This window comes from Mustela erminea, chromosome 6 (assembly GCF_009829155.1).
Source record: "Mustela erminea isolate mMusErm1 chromosome 6, mMusErm1.Pri, whole genome shotgun sequence".
Lineage (NCBI taxonomy): Eukaryota > Metazoa > Chordata > Mammalia > Carnivora > Mustelidae > Mustela > Mustela erminea.
The window spans coordinates 122,356,274-122,379,980 of NC_045619.1; the positions used below are offsets into that span (position 1 = coordinate 122,356,274).

The window sequence follows — 23,707 nt, forward strand, 5'->3', positions numbered from 1 at the left end:
GTAGAAACTCATAGTATAACTGGGCACTTGGCTGAGCTCCCAGGGGCTGCCTTTGAGATGTCCCCAATTCACAGCGGTCAGCTTCCCCTGTCCCTGCCCTTTGCCTTTCCAACCCTCTTTCCTACATTGAGGCAACCTGGCGTAGATCTAGATATGGTTTGAATTTCACAGGACGTTAAAGTGCTTCTCACTGATAGCATTGATATAAAGGACACCTTCAGATTTCTCAACCTCAGCACTATTGACCTATTGAGCTGGAAAATTCTTTGTTGTGGGAGAATCGCCTGTGCCTTCTTATAAGATGTTTAGCGGCGTCCTTGGCTTCTACCCACTAGATGCCAGTAAACCAACCACCCGTCCCAGTGTGGCAATCAGAAATGTCCCTCGACATTGCTAAATGTCCCCTAGGGGCAAAATCATTCCCAGCTGAGAACCACCCAGTTATAGCAAAGAAAACTAACATTTATTTGTCGTCTCTGATGTGCCAGATGTCTTTTAGAGGTTTCATGTAATCTTGACAATTCTCTTTTCATAGATTAGGAACCTGAGGGATGGCAAGGATAAGTGTTGCTATTGTTTCCTTTTGTTCTGGGTTGTTCTCCACACACCCCCCACCCCCAGTACTTAACAATGAAAATGCTTTGTAAAACCAGGGAAGTTATCTTATACCTACAAAAAACAAAAAATGTCATTTTTAGTATTTTTATTCTATACTATATATTTTAGACATTATTTATTCTTTGTATTTTAGACATTCTGTAAATTACAAACACTTAGCTTGAAAATTTATCACATGTATGAAAAACTAAAAAATCACTATTGGAGGGGCACCTGGGTGGCTCAGTCGTTTAAGCATCCCACTCTTGGTTTCGTTCACGTCATGGGATTGAGTCCCAAACAGGGCTCCGTGTTCAGCGAGGAGTCTGCTTGAAGATTCTCTCCCTCTGTCTCTCCCCCTACTTACTGTTTCTCTCAAATAAATAAATATTTAAAAAAAAAAAAATCACACGGTACCTGATGGGTCCGTCAGTTGAGTGTCCAACTTGGTTTTGGCTCAGGTCATGATCTCGGGGTTGTGGAATCAAGCCCTGCCCTGGGCTCCACCCTCAGCTCAGAATCTGCTTGAGATTCTCTCCCTCTCCCTCTGCCCCTCCCCCCACCAAATAAATAAATACAATCTTTGAAAAAAAAATAACTAACTACTGGATATTGACTAACCCACCTAAATTAAGGTCACCTACCTACCCTCTTAACCCTGGAAAGTGACCAGATTGTCTTGGGTTTGTCATTTCTTCTGGTTTCTGGAATGATAAGCTGATCTAAAATCTTGCATGCACTTCTGTTATCACCTTCCTGGCTTATACTCTGCATAGTCTATTTTACCCTGATAACCTGCATTTCTTATACCGTCTCTTCTCTCTGTTTATCTTTGTCTTCCCAGAGACCTCAAGAAAATATCCCTTGGTCCCATTTGAAAGGGGAAGAAAGAAATCATATTTAATGTGTGAAAAAAGTGCTATCCCTGTAACAGGGACGTACTGTTGTTTAGTATTAAAAAACTTATAGGTGCTTGGAAAGGCATTGAAATTGGCTTGCAGAATTTCCGTCTCCTCCTTTTCAAACCCCAGTTGTTTTTTGCTTACCTGAAATTAACATCAGTGACCGACATTTTTCTATTGTAAGTATATCTTAGTGGCGCTGTATACTAATACGAGCTAGACTTGGAAAGCTAGTAATCAAATATGCCATTGTCAGAAACATTGAAGGCCAAGTGTAATTTTCCAAAAATTTCAGTATGTTTATCACAAATAAATGTACTGTGAATGTGTTTCAAAGATTTTTTAGTTTATTGAGGAAACTGGCAGGATGGTAAAACCAGTTTAGAAAGATTATGGGAGAGACCTAAGCATTTATAGTCTTTGAAAAAAAGATACAGGGCTAAGATTGTTAAATTAGGTACAGAACTGTTAACTACTGCACCAGGCAATAAAACAGTTGTGGGGTGGGGGGAGAGGAGGTTATTTTTTATACTAGATGGAAATCATTAGCATTTTTACTGGATGAATTTGTTTCTGCTCATCAAATCATCAGATCCATTGGCATTCCTATCAGGTTTTTACAAATTAATTTCTACTCTTACACATATATAAGATACTGTAATCTAAAGTAAATAGTGAGTTAAACAAAGGTTTCTAATTTCTCTAGAAAATTGGATAACCCTTGGTTGTCAGTTAGACACTTAATACTTTTGGGAGGATCAGAAAAATAATATAAACCTATCATGAAAAGTTTGAAAATACTTTTTTTTTTAATATTTTATTTTTTTATTTTTTTATTTTTTTGAGAGAGAAAGAGAGAGAGAGTGTGTGTGTGTGTGTGCGCGCGCGCGCTCACGCACATAAGCCAGGGGAGAGGCAGAGGCAAGGAGAGAGAGAATCTTAAGCAAACTCTCCACTGATTGCAGAGCCAGACACAGGGCTTGATCTCAGGACCCTAAGATCATGATCTGAGCTGAAATCAAGATGCGGACACTTAACCAACTGAGCCACCCAGGTACCCCAAAATACTAAATTTTTCTAAAGGAGAGAAAAAACCTACCCTCAACCCACTACCTAGATGTAACCACTATAAATAGAATTCACGTTTCCTTACAAGTTTCTCTCTAAATCATTTTAACAGTGAAGTCATTATTATAGAAAAAAAAATGGTAGGCTATTCTTTTTCTTTTACATATTCTCACATATCATATGTATTTTGTCGCAAATGAAAGTGTCCTATAAACATTTTAATGTCTATATAATGATTTGGCATTTTTGCCTCATTCTTTCCACTGTTTTTTCTAATCCTAAAATTATTTCTTTATGCACTTAATTATGAAATTTTTAGTTACAAAAAATACATAGAAAATAATATAGTGGCGAGTGGTGGAAGTACAACCTAGTGTAAGAAATAAAATATCACTAGTGTAAGAAATAAAATATCCCCAACCTTCAGTAATTCTTCCAGAAGGACTCCTTTCCTGATGTAACGCTCTCCTGCATTTAGTACTTTTTCACATTTATTTCTATACTTTCACTACCTACAGAAAGCATATAGTAATTTCGGATATTTTCCAACTTTATACAAATCATATCATAGGTTCTCAAGGTATAAGGGTCCTACAACTTGCTTTTCCCTCCTGACATGCTTGCTTTGATTTAATCCATGTAGTTACTCATAAACCATGTACTCTCCTTGCTGTAGGGTCTCAGACCTTGTTTATCCACTTTTCTGTTGCTACATGTTGGATTTGTTAACAGGTTTTTACCAACATCTCCAATGTTGCTAGCGACGTTCTGTGCCTACTCTGCCGCCCTGTGTGCCTGTGTGAGGGACAGGAGGACCCCCAACAGACACAGTCACTAACAACTTTGCTGCCCTCACCCTTCACAAAATCACGAACGTGACTGTCCCGATTTATACTCCCACCCACAAAGTCTGAGAGTCTAGTTACTCTGCTTCAGGGGCTGGCAGACCTTTTCCATGAAGGAGTAGCCCAGAAATATTTCAGCCTTAGTAAGCTACGTGGTCTCTCTCATAACCTCAACTCTGCACCTGTCAAGCGAAAGCAGCCATCAGTCATCCTCTTAGCTAGCAAGTTACGAGTAATGGGTAGCTGCTTAGATATGGCCTCAGGCTAGAGTGTGCCAACCCCTGTTTGACGTCCTCACCAAGGTCTAGAATTTCAAATACCTTAAATGTTTCTACCCAAATGGGTGTGAAATGGTAAATTGAGATTTTCATTTGTATTCCCAACCAGCAGCAAAGCATTTTTCGTTTCTTGGCCACTTAGGTTTTTCTCTTCTGTGGTTTATTTATTCATTTTTCTTTTCCTTATTCTCTTATTTTGTGGGTCTTTTCTTTATTGGCTTTTAGGAGCTCTTTCTGTGTTCTGGATAGTAATCCTTTGTTACATGCTTTGCAAACATGTTCTTAGAGTATAGTGGTTTTTGTTCCATTTTTTAAAAAGTCATCTTTGGATGAAAAGACGTTTTCAGTTAAAATAAAATTAAATTTATCCAAGCATTTGGCTTTGTGGGGGGAAAAAGATGTTTTTTTCATGCACGCGGAGAATGTGAAAGGTGACCACAAAAGAAAGATATCACTTTCTCGTATGCGAGGGAGGAAATATTTTCTCCCATCGGATGTGAGCACAGGAATGTCCTCACTTGTGTTCCAGACTTTTTTTTCACAGTCTAGTAGTTTTCTTGATCGCTGACAGCTTGTCCAGTTGTGCAATCTGTTGTATCGTCAAGTATCCCGAAGCACCGCTGTAGCCAGTATTGCCCCAAGGCAGGCATCTGACATTGATGAAACGTTTGTCGGTTTCACAAGTTCACAGGCTTTGCTCTTGCAAGCCAGCTGACGTAGCTGGGAGGAGAAAGAGACCCTCCCACTCGCGTTTGTTAATTGACTTTGATGAGCTTGTCTGCGATGCCTAAATGGTTCCAGAACAGAGAGAGCCGTTATAATCTGAAGAACTTTTTAGAAAGTCACACTGGCTGGCTACAACTGCGCGCACCTCCAGCCAGCAAAGAAAAGGAAAGCAGTTGATGGGTATGCCGGTCAGCAAAGCCACCCTTGGCTGCCTTGAGCTTTTTAACTGAGTTCTTGCCCCTGTGAAGCACATTCTTGCTCTCTGGAGAGCTGGGTGCACTTGGAACGGGGCTGGCATGCTTGACAGACGCTTCATGTCTCCTCAGACTAAGTACATCATTCCTGGGGTAAGCAGGCGGGCAGGGAGGCAGGCCAGATGCACGGTGTGGTTTAAAGAGAACAGGAATGTCCTTGATTGTTAGCGAGCTCAAGCTCAATCACGTTCGTCGCTTCACTTTTTTAAAAGTTTTGCTTATTGTGCCAGAAATGTCATTTGCAGTGTGATTATGTAAATGTTCCGGGGCGGTTGAAGCAAGGAGAGCTGTAACTCTGGTTTTAAACTGTATGTAATTGAGATCGGTATAGTAGCTTGTGGCAGAGAGAGGGAGAGACTGGGAGACACTGGAAAATGGAAATGCTTTCTCCAGCTGTGGACAGTGGGTCCCTTACGCATAACACTGACAGTCTGGACACTTGCTGCTTGCTTGCTTTTCTTTTTTTTTTTTTCTTTCCAAAAGCCTTTCTATGTAAATCAAAATGATTTGACTTTCTGCATGGATGCAAATTCAGAGTTCGTTGCTTGTTTGTCACTTCAAAAATTTGTGAATTTAATGAAATACAGAAATGGGAGTCTAATGTTTAAAAAAAAAAAAAAAACGTAAGCATAGAGATTTACCAGACAAAAACTGGATGTTTGGGTCTTCCGATTTGGAATGGATCTTTGAAAGTAAAGATCACATCATTATGGGGCCCTTCGAGGGAAGTTTCCAGAAAAAAAACAGTCATCGCGCTAGAACCCAAATGTAAGGTAGAGCCTGTAAAAAGAAAAATCCTGAGGTTACAAAGGTCTGTGCCAATAGGACGTGAAAATACCTTTTTAAAATCAATAAAGTACAGCTTGCCTAGAAATTCTTTCCAAGGTACCTCTTCTGTTTCCGGCTCCAATACACCCTAAGTTCATCTAACCAAAAAAAAAAAAAAAAAAAGAGAGAGAGAGAGAAAGAAGGAAAGAAAGAAAGAAAGAGGAAAGGAAAAATCCTTACTGAGAAATACCTGTGTGTGGTAATCACTTGTTCCGTCTTATATCAGATGAAGGCATTAGCACAATCAGGCAACTGTGAGATGAGTCGCTTAATCTAGCTGCTTTTAATTATCTTTTGTTATATTTCATCTAGAATTTTCTAAGCACACCCTGTTCCTTGCTTGTGCTTGCCCCCCGTTAAATGTTGTGTGCCACGGTTCTATTTCCTAAGACTCTGGCATGGCTGGCTATGTGCACACTAATTCTAAAGCTATCGCTCGCCTGTATTTTAGAAATTATTCAATACCTGTTTGTTCTCAGGGGCCTCTAGAATCATCCTTTCCCGTAAACTTGCCTGCTTTCTAAGAATGTGATCGCACACAAAATAGCTGTTATAGTTGTTTCTGCAGAGGAATTCTCTTGTGAATTGGGAAAATGTATAATTCTGACCCCCAAATTGCTAAGTATCCTAACACATTCCAGTGGTCATTTTGAATATTTTCAGCAGTGAAATATGGCACAAAAAATGTCACAGTTATTTAATTGGGACGTCAATCTAGATGACTTCAGAATAGTGGAGTGGTTTATCGTAGAGTTAATTTCGGTTCTGTGAAGGATGATTGGGGAATCCACACAGGGACGATTTATCCTTTTAAACTACTTTCTCTCCCCCAGTCCTAGCTCTTTGTTTCCCGTGACCTAATCATTTCTCATTTTAACTAATACCAGTGTTTGAATAGGCTGGTAAACACGTGGATTTTTCCTTTAAGGGTTAAAGTTCAAAGTAAGTCCTTACAAAGACTATTCTCTTTCCATTTTATACCTTCATCCTGTCAGTCTCAAAAACTCCCCAATGATGACAGAAGCTAGTTTTTCAATTTGGACAATAATATAAAGGAAGATAATTTTCAAATCCATATATGTCTGTGTATACATTCGTGTGTGTAGGTATATATATTGTGGAATAACTTTTTAGGAGGCTCAAGAAGCCACATGGCCCTTATTTTTGTTCTAACCAAGTATGTTTTCAGCTTTTCTATCAGGGGTACTCCTTTAAAATCACTGCAAATCCCAAACACACAAAAACACATCTAGAAACCATACATTTAATTCTTATTTTGGTGAAGGTGAAATTAATCAACTAGTAAAAATTGATACTGATAATTACTTTTTCACTATCAAAGGCAAAAAAAAAAGATTCTGACTAGTGTTAAGTGCATTTGTTATCTTTTTATGAATGCTGGTATTGTTGCATTAAGTTTCTTGAACTTGAATATTCTTTATGACTGAAATTGTGTGCCCAACAGAAATGACCCGTCAGACTCGTGTAGGCTTTTTTGTTTAGTTAACACATTACCCACAATTTCAGTTTTTCTGACTGTGGTTAAGAGCAAGTGTTTGGATCTGGTCAAACTTGACTTTGACTATTAGGCCATTCCCTTAATAATAACTGTACGATTGGCAAATTTTGATCATCTCCGAATTATAAAATTAAGAATATAATATCTGCATTTCCAGTATTTTTGAGAATTTTTCTTTAAAATCACAATGCATAGATACTGTTTAGCACAGTGCCTAAGTTATTGAGGGAACGCACTTGCCTGTCTACATTTTCTACTCTGCCTAATAATGAAAGAACTTAGCTCAGAGATCCCAGACCATGATCTCTAGAAGAGACAGCAGGGGAAATTTGTGAGCTGTTTTTGATTTGCATATGGGAAGAAAGAGAGATTAAAATAAATAACAGCCCTGCAAAGTGGGACTCCTAAGTGGTTATCTGCGGACCTGGGATCAGAGGGCCAGGAGAAGGCACGTGCAAACCCACCGGAAACAATATGCAAATATTTGAGTCTATGTATACATTCTCATTTTCTAGCTTTCACAGATTCTCACTGTGGCCCTCAACTCCCAAAGGGTAAAGCACCAGACCTCCTAAATGACGACCAGCCCAAAAGAGCAAAAAAAAAAAAAAATCAAAAGATGAAGGAGGTTAAATGTTCTAAAAAGTCTAGTAATTTTTGAATTATTATTCCTTCTTTCTCTTAACCTTTCTATTGCTAAAGCAGTTGGGAAGGGGAAAAAGAAGAGGACATTGACGGGAGCCGTGTATCCTGCAGGGGAGGAGAACTTTCCCTTTCTTCCCTTCTGGGTTCTTTGGCTGGTCTCATAATTAAATTGACATGAAACAGATGAACAGGAAAAAAACAAATTTAATTGTGTACATACGGGAACCCATAAAAATATGAGACTCAAAGAAATGACCAAAGCAGGCGGCTGTTTCAGGAAAAGAAACAATACATTTTTGGAGAACTGACAAAGCAGGGGTTCGGGCTTGAAGACGCAAATTAGTGAAGACGTAACAAAGTTTGTTCATACAGCATTTTTGGCCTTGAATTCCCCCTCTCTGGGGGTAGAGACATTTTCTACCCTCCTGGTACAGGGTGGGTGTCTTCAAATGGGAGATTTATTTTCTGCTCTCAGGGGGACAAAGGAGGTTCAGAGTGTCCTTGCACCAGCTGTTTCTTGAGTAACTTTAATTCCAAATAATGAGTATGCTGAAACTGGCATATTTTGGGGTGGCCTAGTCTGTTCTGCAGGCCCGCCTTTGAAATCCCCAAGGAGTTTCTCAATTCAGAGGTTGAGTTGGTAGATTGCTCTAGTATTTTACTGAATTGGTCTTCTTAGTCTTGAAAATAAATCAATTAAAAAAATTTTAATTGAGGTATAGAGGACATACAATATGATGTTAGTTTCAGGTCAGTGTAGTGATTTGACATTTACATACACTGTGAAGCGCTCCCCGTCGTAAGTCTAGTTCCATCTGTCACCATGCAAAGTTGTGACAATATCATGGACTGTGTTCCCTGTGCTGTGCTCCACATCTCAATGACTTATTTATTTTAGAACCAGAAGTTGGTACCTCTTAATCGCCTTCATCTATTTTGACCACCGCCCCGCCTCTCTCTGCTCTGGCAACCACCCGTTTGCTCTGTGTATCCATGAGTCTGTCTCTGGTTTTGTTGGTTTATTTATTTTGGTTTTTAGACTCCACATATAAGTGAAATAATACCGTATTTGTCTTTCTCCGTCTGACTTATTTCCCTTAACATAATAATACTCTGGAGGTCCATCCATGTTGCTGCGAATGACAAGGTTTTGTTTTCATGGCTTTTTCTAAACAAATGTTTATACACACATGCACACAAACTCACCGTATCTTTAGCCATTCATCTATTGATGGACACACTTAGCTTACTTCCATATCTTGGCTATTGTCAATAAAACTACCATGAACATAGGGGTGAATATATCGTTCTCAGTTAGTGTTTTCGTTGGGAGGGGGGTAAATACTACAAAAGTAGAATCACTGGATTGCATGGTATTTCTATTTTTAATTTTTTGAGGACCTTCCTGCTGTTTTCCATAGTGGATGTACCAATTTACATTCCCACCAACAGTGCACGAGGGTTCTCTTTTCCCCACATCCTTGCCAGCACTTATTCTTTCCTGTCTTTTTACTACTCGCCATATTGACAGGTGTGAGGTGATCTCTCATTGTGGTTTTAATTTGTATTTACCTGATGATTAGTGATGGTGAGCATCTTTCCATGTATCTGCTGTCTGTATGTCTACTTTGCAAAAATGTTTACTCAGGTCCTCTATCCATTTTTGGATCAGATTTTTTAGGGTATTGAGTTGTATGATTTTTTGATATTTGGGTTATTAACACCTTATCAGATTTATCGTTCACAAATATCTTCCTGTTCAGTATTTGTTCTTTCCTTTTGTTGATGGTTTCATAATTAGGTATTTAGAAAGAGACATTCCTCTGGAAACAAAATAAAAATGATGGTTAATGATTAGAGTAAATTATAAACCTAGTCAGAGTTCTATAGGTCATCAGTTAAGACTTCTAGATTGAACTCAAAGCATTTTCAGATAGAATGAGGACAGGCAGTAGCAATCGGACAGATTTCCTAGTTTGCAGTTGGGATGTCTCTGGTGATTTTCATGAGCAGCCATACCACAATAGGCATGAAGATGGTTTATACAAGAGCTGTTGTGGTGATTTCCCTGAAGTTCATACCAAGTTGTCCAACTTTAGTTTGCATAGCTTTAGAAAAAGAGCAGTTTTACTTCTTAGTGATTCCAAGTCACAGGGTGGGAGAAAATTGGAATTTTGGAAAATTGGAAGTCGGTTATTTTGGAACATTGTAGCCAGATATTGGAGAAAACTAGAAGCATTCAAATCCAGTTAGTTTATAATAGAAAACATAAATCAATTAACGGGACTGGAATCTGATATCCAAAAGGGTTTATTTATAGCTTTCCATTGAAACAGATTTTTTCTCGGGGCACTTACCCTTATTTCTAAAAAAGATAATCAAAGTAAGACTAATGTTTTTCAAAAAAAAGTCTAGTCCCATTATACTTGGCCTGATTATTTACATTAAGTGCAGCAAGAATAGCGGTTGACCATATGGACTTTTCAAAGTTTGCTTTGCTGAAACATTTTTTTAAAGATTTGTTTATTTATTTGAGAGGGAGGGGGAGAGAGAGAGAGAGAGCATGAGCAGGGGGAGGGGCAGAGAGGGAGGAGAGAAAATCCACCGGGAGGTCAGTAGGGAAAAAGAATGATTTTTTCATCTTTGTACATGAGTAGACTTTACTAAATTGCTATAGGTCATAGGTAGCTGAAGGAGGGCTGCGGGGGAGAAGGGAGGGAGTAGAAAAAGTTTTCCTTAAATCTCAAGAAATAACTTTAAAAACCCAGAGGTATTTCAAACAAAGAGTCAGGAAAATAATAATCATCCTCACCAATTCATTTAGCCCCATATAATTAATTCTTATTCTGCTTGAATTTAGTGTTTCCATTAGTTCTGGAAATTCTTTTTTTTTTTTTTTAATTTTATTTATTTATTTGACAGAGAGAGATCACAAGTAGGCAGAGAGGCAGGCAGAGAGAGAGAGGAGGAAGCAGGCTCCCTGCTGAGCAGAGAGCCCGATGCGGGACTCGATCCCAGGACCCCGAGATCATGACCTGAGCCGAGGGCAGCGGCTTAACCCACTGAGCCACCCAGGCGCCCAGTTCTGGAAATTCTTACCCAGTTCAGTGATACGGTCTTTAAGTTATCAGAAACCTCTCTCCTAAAAAAGAAAAGAAAAAAAAAAAAAAAAGGAAACCTCTCTCCTAGAGTACTTGTCAGAGTCCTTTGCATGAACCTCTCATAACTTTGGTTAAAGATCTGATGAGAGTTCATTATAATGCGATTGATCAGGAAATTTGGTTGTCTCTGTAACATACATTTTAAAATAATAACTAGAGGAGCACCTGGGAAAAGTGCTTCTCCCTCTCCCACTCCCTCTGCTGTGTGCCCTCTCTTGCTATGTCTCTCTCTGTCAATAAATAAATAAAATCTTTTTTAAAAACTAAAAAAAATAATAACTAGAATTACGACTGATCGCATTATGCCAGGTCACATCATAGTTTGAGGAATTTCATACAATTTCTAGAACACTTACATTTATAATTTCTGTATATATTTTGTCTAAAGAATGTTTAGCATCACTTCTTATTTGACAATTTAACATATCAAATAAGCATAATTAGTGTAATATCTCTCTTTTTGTAAGGGTTGGGGGAATAACTCTTTTGAGATAGTCTATGAATCCTCTACAAAATCCCAAACTTAGTTTGAGGTCAGAAAGACTTCATTTAGAATTTGATTTGGGGAAGCTTCTTCAAAAATATCAAAAGGTTTTGCACGCTTGACCAAATAGGATTGTGGAACATTACAAAATTTAAGACTTACTGTGCTATTTAACCAAAGTGACAATAAAAGATTATAAAAACAAATACAGAAGGTTAGTTGTGAGCAAAACTTTGTTCATTGATTATTGAGAAGATTCAGTTTTCTTAAGTAATCAAAGATGTGATTAAAACAAAATGCAGATCAGGAAATTATTTTGGTTTTGTTTTGTTTTGTTTTGTTTTGTTTTAAAGATTTTATCTATTTATTTGACAGAGAACACAAGTAGGCAGAGAGGCAGGCAGAAAGAGAGGCGGGGAAGCAGGCTCCCTGCTGAGCATAGAGCCTGATGTAGGGCTCGATCCCGGACCCTGGGATCATGACCTGAGCTGCAGGCAGAGGCTTAACCCACTGAGCCACACAAGCACCCCAAGAAATTATTTTGGTCAGACATATAATCTTTGCTTTCTAGGCAGATTTACTAAAAGGTAGAAAAAAATCTCTCATGGCCTCATAATCAGCAGCAGACCAAGAGTCCAAAGAACTTTGTCCCTTTTGCAGATGAAAGAAAATTAAGATTTATTTTTACATAAACACCCTATTAAAGCTTATTTTTAAAAACCTTTATGTTTATAATTCACCATTAGCCAACTGGATTGCACAAGATAAAATTCTCTCCCTCTTTCTTTCTGTCTCTCTCTTCCCAACTGCCTGCTTCCATTTCGTTTGTCCTCTGTTTTCCTTTTCCTCATTCTGAAATAGCCGGTTGTATTTTAGGACAAAATTAGTGTCTTTTCTCTTAACAAAAATGCATGTCCATATCTGATACTTTTTCTTGCCCCGGAAGATTTTTCACTTTTCTTGCAAAAAGATTTGTGTCCTTTATTACTGCCACTTGATTTATTACGTCTCTATTTTTTAAATTTTTAAAAGATTTTATTCATTTGAGAGCAAGAGAGACAAAGATAGTGACAGAGAGCATGAGGGAGGAGGAGAGGGAGAAGCAGGCTCCCCACTGAGCAGGGAGCCCCACGTGGGGCTCGATCCCAGGATCCCGGCATCATGACCTGAGCCGGAGGCAAACGCTTAACGACTGACCCACCCGGCACCGCTGTATTTCTATTTTAATTATATTTATTAATTAGAATTCATTCTTAACTCTTAGAAACTATAACTTCTAATAAAGACTAAGAAGTAAACAGTTATGAACTTTGTATCAGCATACTTTAGATTAGCAAAATTGAATACATTTTATAATTCTTAGAAACATAGGCTTCCTCATAGTTTAATTTTTAAGTGTGGTACACATTTACTAACAGACTCAAATATCTTTAGTTCCTCTGTAATAAGCCAAAATTGGGTAAAACTTCTGTTTGGTAATTAATGTTTCAGTATTCTGTCTTAGTTAGAAATAATCTAGGTAATACAATAAGACAATTGTTTAGAATGAGAGCTCTCTAAAAATAATTTCTTTTCTTCAAATACAGACATTTTTCCAATTCTAAGATCCTTCATGTGCCCATCGATCAGTAAGATCTTATATTTATCTCAATAGCAACTCAAATCAGTAAGCCTTTTTATGGCTTCACCATGGATGCAAGAAATGTCCCAAAAGAGAGTACAAAAGGGGTAGCCTTTACAAGACCCAGAAAATCACTCCCAGAGTTAGCCTAAGAAAACAAAGACCTGGGGCGCCTGGGTGGCTCAGTGGGTTAAGCCTCTGCCTTCAGCTCAGGTCATGATCTCAGGGTCCTGGGATCGAGCCCTGCATCAGGCTCTCTGCTCTGCCGGGAGCTTGCTTCCTCTTCTCTCTCTCTCTGCCTGCCTCTCTGCCTTCTTGTGATCTCTGTCTGTCAAATAAATAAATAACATCTTTAAAACAAAACAAAAGAAAAAAACAAAATAATTTCCTGCTCTCCATTTTATTTTAATCACATCTTTGCTTACTTAAGAAAACTGAATCTTCTCAATAATCAATGAACAAAGTTTTGCTCACAACTGTGTAACCTTCTGTATTTGTTTTTATAAGCTTTTATTGTTTAAGTTTGGTTAAAGAGCACAGTAAGTCTTAAATTTTGTAATGTTCCACAATCCTATTTGGTCAAGCGTCCAAAACCTTTTGATATTTTTGAAGAAGCTTCCCCAAATCAAATTCTCAATGAAGTCTTTCTGACCTCAAACTAAGTTTTTAGGCCAAGAAACAGTAAGTTTGTGAAGAATTGGCAAAGCAAAGAGGTTTGGGCAAATCAGTGAAGAGGTAACAAGGCCTCAGATTCCCGATCTCTAGCCATAAGGGTGCCTTCCCCGTCCTGGTAAACAGAGTGTGTTCAGGTGGGGGATTTGTTACCTGCTTTCTGGGGGGACAAAGGAGAGTCAAAGAATTTGTTCTGCGCAACTGTTTATTCAGTAACTTCAAGTCAAAATAATTTTTATTCCACTTTGGAATTTTTGGAGGTGGACTGTTCTGCTCTCCTTCAACTGCTGTATGTCATAAAACAAATAAACAAATAAATGGTCTGCATCATTTTTCAGGGATAAATTGCACTTACATGGAACCAGAATGTGATAAAGCCCTGGTGGCTAACATCCGTACATGGGGCTGCTCTAAAGGATCATCACAGGGATGCTGGCTTTATCACCTGGGGCTGTCAGAATGTGGGATTTCACCTAGCCCCACCAAACAGTCGGTTCATAGAAAAAGATAGTTTTGCACGATCCCAACAGAGAATCGCCCAAGTATTTTTGTTAAAATTGAAAAAACTTGAAAGAGAACTTTACACATCAAAGTCACTAATTAAAAGTGATGACTACTGGAGGCACCTGGGTGGCTCAGTGGGTTAAAACCTCTGCCTTCGGCTGGGGTCATGATCCCGGGGTTCTGGGATCGAGCCTTGCATCGGGCTCTCTGCTCAGTGGGGAGCCTGCTTCTCCCTCTCTCTCTCTCTGCCTACTTGTGATCTCTCTCTCAAATACATAAATAAAATCTTTTTTTAAAAAAAGTGATTAGTACTGAGGCACCTGGGTGGCTCTGTTGTTAAGCATCTGCCTTTCGGCTCAGGTCATGATCCCGGGGTCCTGGGATCGAGACCTGTGTTGGGCTCCCTGCTCAGCGGGAGGCCTACTTCTCCCTCACCCCCTCCCCCTGCTTGTGTGGTCTCTCTCTTTCTGTCAAATAAATAAATAAATAATCTTTCCCAAAAGAGTGATTAGTATTAAAAACATTACGTATTATGGAGCTCCTGAGTGGCTCAGTTGGTTGGACATCCAACTCTTGATTTTGGCTTAGTTTGTGATCTTGGGGTCCTGAGATCCAGCCCCAAGCTCAGTGGGGAATCTGCTTGAGAATCTTTCTCCCTCTGCTTCTGCCCTTCTAACGCCCACCCCTACTCATGGGCATGTGCCCGTGCACTTGCTCTCTCTCTCTCTCTCTTAAATAAATAAAAATATAAGAAATATTAAAGGAAATGTGTATGTATAGGAAACACCACCATCTCATCTCTTTGGGTCAAATGTTTTTGTTCTGGCAAGTTATATCCCAGTTGTTTTCCATGAGCTTACATATTCTTATGGGTGTAACCATAGTGTACAAACTCTTCTGGATTCTGCCTTTTCCTTCAGCTGTGTTTTGAGGTCACTTTTTAAATCACAGCCTGATAAAGTAGTGTGCGGATTTACCATAGTTTGTCTAAATACGATGGTCATTTATTTCTTGGAATTTTTGTGCATTTTATACTTTTGTTTTTATAGATAAATCAATCTGTAATAACAATTTTGAGCATCTGGCTTTTGGCTCTGTTAAATAACTTCCTTGAGATGAAGTCTCAGATATGGAATTCACATAGTGAGTGGGTTTGAATGTTCTTATGTCTCTGGCTTTGCTTTCCATATCTCTTTTCAAAATGATTGTACCAGTTGCACATGCCAACACAGTGTGAATACTGTACTAACTTCCTAACAATACACCCCACATTAAGTATTAATAACTACTTGAAAACATAACGAATGGCACAATGTCTTCATTTCTATTCAGTAGACTTCTCGCAAAGGTGAGTATTTCACTGAATATTTGTAAATTCTTTGGATCTGTGTGTAAATATTTTATTCGGTTTCTAGGGTTTAGATTCTAATGTTATTTTTATTTGTTATATATTAGTAGAATTACAGAATAAACTATTAGACAGTGTTTTCCCCTGCCCAGTCCCAGCCATCAATATATTTCCTTTTGTACAAACTGATTCTACATTTAGATTGCATCACCCCGCTGGTATCACTAAAGGGTACACTAGTGTGAGACAATAACATATTGGGTTTGATTAAAATCAACTCTACACTAGTCAAAAAGATCAAGCCTTAATTTTGGAAAGTGAAAGGAAAAGCTTCAACTTTGTTTAGATATCTATCTGACTTTGTGCAGAGAGAGAATGACTCTCCACAAAATAACGTGGAGACCACATCTGACTCAACCTGTAGTTATTATGAGGAGTGTATTCTGTCTCAACTTTAGGTTCCTAGATTTTGCACCATCGAGGAAAAGGTCATCAGGTTGTTGATTCAGGGCTGTCAGAGCTCAGAAATAGCCCTGTACCCTTAGAACTTCCCACAGGGATCCCCCTTAAGTCACCATCCCAGGGCATGCAGTCTCCCCAAATCTTCCCATAGAGTTGGAGAACTATACTATACTCTTTCTTGGCAAGGAAACTGCTGTCATTTGGACTTTAATGTTATCTATTAACTTTATAAACAGTGCTTAATTGTCTTCAAACCTTGGTCCAATTATTTAAGACATTGTTTTGGTTAGAAGCATTCTAGGTATCAGAAAAAAGAAAAATCTGACCCCTGATATACCCAAGATCCTTGTCTGTGCCACCAACACACCTGAAGGTTCCACACGCTCTGCTACAGATGCCCTCTTCTCAGAGTCTGATTTGAACCATCCTGGGCCTCATCATCTCAGTTCCTCAAAGACTGCAGAAAATGGCCTTGATTGGAGAGAACACTACAGGATTTGGGAACATGATTAGATGAACAGAGCTCACTGCACTGAAAGGAGAAGAAAAAGACATTTTTTCTTGGTTGTAGCTCTTGTGTCTTCATTTGGAAGCAAGTCTATTAACATCTGTAGGTGTGTTTTCTCACCTACAAAATGAGAGTAATAATTCTCTCTGCATTCCTCCATATTGGAGGTTGTAAAGGTCCATGGGGTGGGGGTGGGGGTTTACAAAAAGTAGTTAAAACATCAGTATAGCTGTTTCTAGTTTGGTCTTCCCTCTGAAGCCCTAGGGATTGCTTGAAGACCATACCTTTGATATCAGTATGCATAAAATCCAGTAATCTAACCTCACATCATACCCCCCACACACATTTTTTCTTTTTCTCCTTTTCCTTTCTCTTTCTTTTCTTTGGGGGGGTCTCTCTTGTCTTGGCATCAACACAGGTGTTATCGTAGCATAAAAGCTGATGAGCCAGAGGTTCCGCCTTGCTGGGTCCAGGTTTATGACCACTTTCATGACTTCCTTTAATAAGGTTTAATGTTCAATAAAAACACATGCTTGAAAATCTTTTCAAAGCTAAGTGCCACATAGATGGGTTCTGTGAGTCATTCACAGCTCTGCCTCCAAAGCTTTTACAGTGGACTTTCATGGTAGACTGAATAATTAATGCTAATTGATGTTTGCGTGGGGTTTTTTAAATTATTTATTTATTTATTTGACAGAGAGAGATCACAAGTAGGCAGAGAGGCAGGCAGAGAGAGAGAAGGAAGCAGGCTCCCTGCTGAGCAGAGAGCCCGATGCGGGACTTGATCCCAGGACCCTGAGATGATGACCTGAGCCGAAGGCTGAGGCTTTAACCCACTGAGCCACCCAGGTGCCCCTGTTTGGGTGTTTTTAAAAAAGCCTCTGCACATGCACTCGAATATAACCACATGAAAAAGAAGTAACTTCACGATATTGCCAGAAATACTAATCACCTGCACATGATATGCGTTGAGTGCTACCCAGATGAAATTAAATGAGATCTCTATCATGGAGGATCTTACCATTTATTCAGATAGTGTTAAGAAGATTAAAAAAAAAAAAAAAAAAGATGTATGCACCTGTGCAGATACTGGGACAGAAAGAACCATGAGTCTCTCTACCATAGAGAGAATAAATACTTAGAGCATCCCCAGGGTAAAAGATCCATTGACAGTGCGGAAGTTGTGGAATTCAGTTCAGTGTAACAGTAGGAAAAGGATAGGTCTGTGCATCGTCTCTTGAATGTGATCGAGTTGACTTACCTGTGTCTTTCGCTATGAAGATCTAAGACAGTGAATGAGGCTGAGTTTGAGCTCAGGAAAAGTTGAGAGCTTAAAGAGCTCTCCAACCTGCTTCTCTTCTCTTGTGTCTCCTGTGAAAGGTAGGAATCCAAAGGCCATTGTAGAAGTCACGACAGGACTCAGGGTTCCCATGAGAACTGTCACGTGACTGCTTCTGTGTAACTGTTGAGAAACGTGGTGCTGGAGCCGGAACAGCTAATTGGTAGAGACGTTGAAGGTTGTTTAAAGAGAGCCCCAAAGAACAGTGGTTTCTGGGCTCCTGGTTAATAAAGCTACCTTAGCTAATGAGGGATCGTTTGTGCGAATAATAAAGGGTCCCCGTTGCCGAGGCAGTATCTGTTTTTGGGTTAAAAAAAAAAATGTGTGTGTTTGTTTAATTTCTACAGCTGAGTGAGAGGCCTGCCTTCTCTGGGGCTGCTTTTCATTCTCACAGCGTAAACCTAGAACTCATAATGCCATTAAAATGGAAGGCGTTATGCTGAGTGAAGTAAGCCTGCAGCAAGATGGCGGATCTATGCATGTTCCGCCTAACATGAGGGACCTGCAGCAGGCAGACTGCCAGAGCCAGAGGGTAGAATGGCGGTTGCTGGGAGCTGGGGGGAGGGGGAGGAAATGGGGAAGTGTGTTTCATGGGGACAAGGCTTCAGTCTGGGATGATGGAAAGTTCTGGAGATGGATAAAGTTGATGGTTGCACAACAATGTGAATCTACTTTTTTTCCCCAAGATTTTATTTATTTCTTTGACAGAGACACAGCGATAGAGGGCACACAAGCAGGGGGAATGGGAGGGGGAGAAGCAGGCTTCCCGCCGAGCAGGGAGCCCGATGTGGGGCTGGATCCCAGGACCCTAGGATCATGACCTGAGCTGAAGACAGAAGCTTAACAACTGAGCCACCCAGGCGCCCCAACAATGGGAATGTACTTAGTGCCACTGGTCTGCGTACTCCAAAATTACTAAAATGTTATACATTTATCTTTCTCTATTTTACCACAGTTTTTAAGATGCAATTAAAGGGGCGCCTGGGTGGCTCAGTCAGTTGGACCTCTGACTCTTGGTTTTGGCTCAGGTCATGATCTTGGGGTCGGGGAATGGAGCCCCACCTCCTGCTCCCCCGCTTGGCATGGTAGAGGCTGCTTGGGATTCTCTCTTTCCCTTTCCCTCTGCCCCTTCCCTTGCTCAAGTGCTCTATCTCTCCAGAATAAATAGGTAAATAAATAAACAAACAAATAAATAAATAAAATGCAATTCACAAAGAAGCTTGTAGTAAGCGTGTATGTTGAATGAGGCCATATGCCGTGTATGTATTATTTAATCCTCACAGCAACCCAGGGAGGTGGACCCATGACCATCTCTCCAGGTGAGGCATCTGAGCACAGCCAGGAAGGTATCAAGCCGAGGGCTACACAGGTACCAGCGGCAGAAGCAGGGAACGCCGGTCAGGGGGCAGCTTCTCACATGCACACACAGACCTGCCGGTGCATGACTTCCTTTTTCTTTTTCTCCCCTCTGGTAACTGTGCTCTTTACCGCCTAGGCCCCCACTGCTATTGCAGATTTCTTTAGGGAATAGGGGCATGGGTTCATGAGGCTCCTCCTGGACATCTGAGCCCTGAATGTACAGCAGCAACAGTGAGGCTGCCTGCCAGCCCTCCAGGAGTCAGCCGGGCACCCCAGACCTTCTGCAGACCAGCCCCACGCTCCTCCTTTGGAGTTCATGAAAATCACCCACTACACCTGCTACCACCATTGGTTCTCAAAATTAACTTGTGCTTTAAAATCATTTTAACCCTCTCTAAATGAACCACTTTCATTTCAATCGTTTTTTTTTTTTTTTTAATCTTCCAGAATAATCCATAAGGGGGGAAAAAAAAGTTGTTTTTTCCTTATCATTATGTCCCAGCTACTTTTCAGAAAAACAAGAGCAGACTCATTCCCACAGGGAATGTATGTAAAAGCCAAGTAAAGATATTTTCGTAAAGACTATGTTTATCCCATTTTTTTTAACTTTTTTTTTTTCTGAAATCTGTCTTTATAACCAGATTTCACTAAGGTTTTTGTTGGTGTTGTTGTTGTCAGTTTGTTTATTTTAGGGTATGTTGCTTTGTTTTGAGATGTTTGTTTTGCACTTAAATGCTTTGGACCACGTATATTCTCTATCCCATCATCCTGGTGAATTGCAGATTGGAAGACAATTGTGGAATAAATTAAGTTACATAAAATGAGCAACAAGGTGGTTGGGGGACTGGGCTAAGACATCTTTTGCTGATTCTGGTGATCATTGCCTCTTTACGCCATTTTACCTGTTTCTCAACTGGGTGAAATGATGAACCTAAAGATACTTCCGACATCCAGAAATTCCAGTGTCTTTCAAAATCTTGTCGGAAACACATGCGATTCAAACATTCCCACTTTCCACCTTTTTTCTTTTTATCAGGGGAAACCAGCTGGCCTGTACCAGCTGAGAGAAATCATTTCCAACCCAGTATATTTGCATAACTTCCTCTCTGCCCTTAATCTGGAACAAAGGAAACAAAATAATAGGCCAACACAATGAATCAAATCAAGTTCTTAATTACGGAATTAAGAAACTTTTTAACATAATTTAAGAGTCCATGCTTGTGTTTCTTTCAAAGTTAACTCTTATTGGGAGCTTTTTGCTGATTAGTTCATCAATTCAGTACGTCGAAATGCTGACAGTTTTTGCAAACCTAAGAAAAATAATTATGACACTTAAAACACAGATATAGACGTGCCAAATTTCAAATCCTCTGTCGTCTTGCCGCTTTCTCGAGGGTGGTTCAGTTTTTCCTAATAAGGACTTTTGACCAGCTCGCAGGGCTCTGACAGATGATATTTCTACAGGTCTGGTTGTTTCCTGTGCATTCACTGAAGTGTCTGAGCCGAACAAGGCACGACTGGCCTCATTCACCAATGACGTCTTCTGCCTAAAAGTTCACTTTAACACCCAAGTCCGTCTCATTAGACTTCATTCTTCCCCTTCAGAAAGATAATGTCTCCTTATTTGGTATTCATGCTTTCTTTCAGATTGCATGCATTGAGATGCTCTTTTACATATCCTGTCTCACTACCGGGCTCCTCTGTGAAGCTGGGGGGGGGCAACATGGCATCTGGTGCCGTTCATTCTTACAACACCAGAGAACATAATTGCTTTATCGCAAGATAGCCCGTGTCACCACTGTACGAATGTTCTTAGGCTAAGGAATTTGGTCAGTCCTAACGTTATCATGCGAGTGTACTGAAGTAGAGAGCCGTGGGATTGATAAATTGGGAAAAGAGAAGAGAAGCCAGAAAAGGGGAATGATAAGCAAGTACATTGCTTAAAAGCATTCCGAGAGTTCCAGTTCTAAGAACTCTTACTCACTTTGTTTTACTGCCTGCTGGTGGCTTTGGAAGAGTTGCTCTCCCTTAGATGTGTCATTTTTCAATAATCTATCCTCAGTTGTTATACGAACGGCAGGAGGATACATGGATTTAGTTGGGGAACTATTTTTTTTAAAGATTTTATTTATTTATTTGACACAGAGAGAGAGATCACAAGGAGGCAGAGAGGCAGGCAGAGAAGAGGAGGAAGCAGGCTTCCCGCTGAGCAGAGAGCCCGATGCAGGGCTCGATCCCAGGACTCTGAGATCATGACCTGAGCCGAAGGCAGAGGCTCAACCCACTGAGCCACCCAGGCACCCCAGAGAACTATGTTTTAAGTAATCCTGAAAAAAAAAATTTCTTCATGGCATTTCATCATCGTTTTTAAGGGAGAACATTTTATATAAAATATCCAGCACAATGCGAAATTATTAGTGTTTTGGGTGTTCTCATCTTCTGAGCAAATGAGTGAATATATAAATTTGTATCTACGAGGGGTATATGGGGGCATATTTTGAATTTCAAGCCCACATTATCTGTAGCAAGATTATAAATTATTTTTCTTATTCAGGAAATGTTATATTTGGGAGCAGGAAAATGGGATCTGTTCAGTTAGAGGATCATGAGAGATAAAAATCGTCTTCTAATTTCTTTTTTCTAAGAGATACCGTTCTTAAACAATAATATAACTTCAGTTTTAATTCTAGATGATCTTAAGTTTTCAAATTAGAATCGGAATTTTAAAATATGACTCTGGATGAAATCTGTATTTTTATGTCCTTGGAAAAATCTTTCTTAGGGGCATGGCTCCTCTCAACTGTTTTCAGTTCACTGATTAGATGATATAAACTGAGTGTGTAAGCGTTCCTTTTCTTTACAGTGGACTGATCTGTGTTGATTTAGTGTAAGGTACACATCAAAGTAAAATGACCTGCAAAGACATCTGAAACTAATTGAAGGGAAAAGGAGAGAATGTAATGCTCCGGGGATTAACGAACTACTGACGTTTCTTACTCATTGGCATCTAGTTTGAGAGTATGAGTTTAGATTTCCAGCCTTATTTCCCTTAAAAAAAAAAAAAAATTCCACAGGCTGCTCTCTGGCAGTTGAGATCTTTGTATTAATCCTACTTATCCTAAAAGATCTGTTTAGTCTATTAACTCTGACAATATCCATTATCTATGTCTTTGCCCAGAGATGTTACAATGAAATATTATGAGCAAAGTCTTATTTCTAGTACAAACAATAAATCGTTCTAGACCTTCATCAAACTCTTAAGAATTCTGGTTCATGTTTTGAAAACTCTTGGAATTTCTTAATGCCAGCAAGTGGCTCATAGCCTGAGGAGTACTCGATTGGTGTCAAAATGGAGTGGATGTTTCTTTAAAAAGCTGGAATAGGCTTTAATTAGATGGGTGACATTAGACACATCACCCAGTGTCTCTGAGAGTCCATTTCCTTATTTTTCCAATCAAGCCATCATGATATGAGCCCTATATGGGCCTCGAGGATCAAATATAATCTTTGTGTAAGTCTTGAAAATAGTGAAGTGCTCTGTGATGATAAGGGGTTAACCATTTGACAAGCATGTGTTAAGGACTGACGTGTCTTCTTCCTCCTGACCTGAGCCTTTGCTTGCCTACCATCTGACCAATCTTGGGAATGGTCTCCTTGGTACAATTCCAAGACCTTCTCGTTGTGCCTGGTCCTAACCCCCCAGTGCATCCTCCATTCCACCTACCCCTCCGCTGCCTTGCTCTGCCCTTAAAGAGGCCCAGACGCTGCCGGAACAGTGCTGGGGAGAGGAAGCAGGTGGCCCATACCCACGCAGTCGCCATGGGGCCTGAGGGGAGCTGAGTGACGTCACAGAGTAGGCAACTGTGTCAGGTGCTGCTGAGGGTCTAAGGCTGCCAAGAAAGCAGCCTTTTCTTGTTTTTTATCTTGTTTTTGTGTCTTATCTTGTTTTTGTGTCTTGTTTGTTTTGCAAATTGTATCTCCAGACACCTTGGAGCCAAAGGCCTAAGAGTGGAGGAATGGGGGGCACTTAGGAGAAGGAAGGCAGAGCAAACAGTAAGAGATAGCGGCCTCTGAATCTGAAAATAGGTTCATTATCTACATATCCTACACATGGGATTGGCAGGATTCAGAGAATCAAAATATAACACACCCTTGGAACAACGCATGGTTTCTTTCTTCAGGAGTCACTTCTGAAGGGAAGATGTGAATAGTGTGTTTCAGGGGGCTTCGATATTTCCACCACCTCTTGTTGTTGGAGCTTTCTAGATTTTCGGATGCTAGATAAAGAGCTTATGTTCTGTAAATCTTACCTGTAGCTGTTCCTATCTACAAAGGTATGAACCTAGTTAGAAAAGTCATATTAAAAAAAATTTTTTTTAACGGGGATTTCCATATATAGCTAACCATTGGGTGTTGATTTTACATGTGATTTCTTCTCAAGGTGATGAATGATATCACACGAATGATTATACCTCTCGAATAAATGTCTCCTTCCTTTTATTTCGTTTTATGCTGCAGCAGAGCTCCTGCTAAAGCCAAGAGCTCCACTTAGAATCAAAGAGGTATCTGGTAGGAGCTCAGCTGCTT

At 39.8% G+C, this 23,707-nt stretch overlaps 1 protein-coding gene and 1 long non-coding RNA gene across 10 annotated transcripts in view; one reads left to right on the forward strand and one right to left on the reverse strand.

Moving 5' to 3' along the window:
* The window catches only part of CACNB2 (calcium voltage-gated channel auxiliary subunit beta 2), a 377,317-nt gene that overhangs the window by 188,410 nt on the left and 165,200 nt on the right, over nucleotides 1-23,707 (forward strand). Inside the window, exon 1 of one of the 8 annotated variants that reach the window (XM_032349545.1) lies at nucleotides 2,931-4,763. The exons of the other annotated variants lie outside the window; for them this stretch is intronic. Coding sequence (XP_032205436.1) covers nucleotides 4,713-4,763 — 51 coding nt within the window. The 5' untranslated portion in view covers nucleotides 2,931-4,712. Of the gene's footprint in view, nucleotides 1-2,930; nucleotides 4,764-23,707 lie in introns of those variants that run through there. 8 annotated transcript variants of the gene reach the window in all.
* Nucleotides 7,866-22,941, reverse strand: LOC116594306. Of its 2 annotated transcripts, XR_004287147.1 has the most exons (4): nucleotides 22,845-22,941; nucleotides 16,282-16,446; nucleotides 9,235-9,485; nucleotides 7,866-8,342 (listed from the first exon to the last, which is right to left on the reverse strand). It is a non-coding gene; the product is annotated as an uncharacterized LOC116594306 (long non-coding RNA). The 2 variants fall into 2 exon arrangements; XR_004287146.1 differs by lacking the exon at nucleotides 7,866-8,342 and having other exon boundaries at nucleotides 9,200-9,485.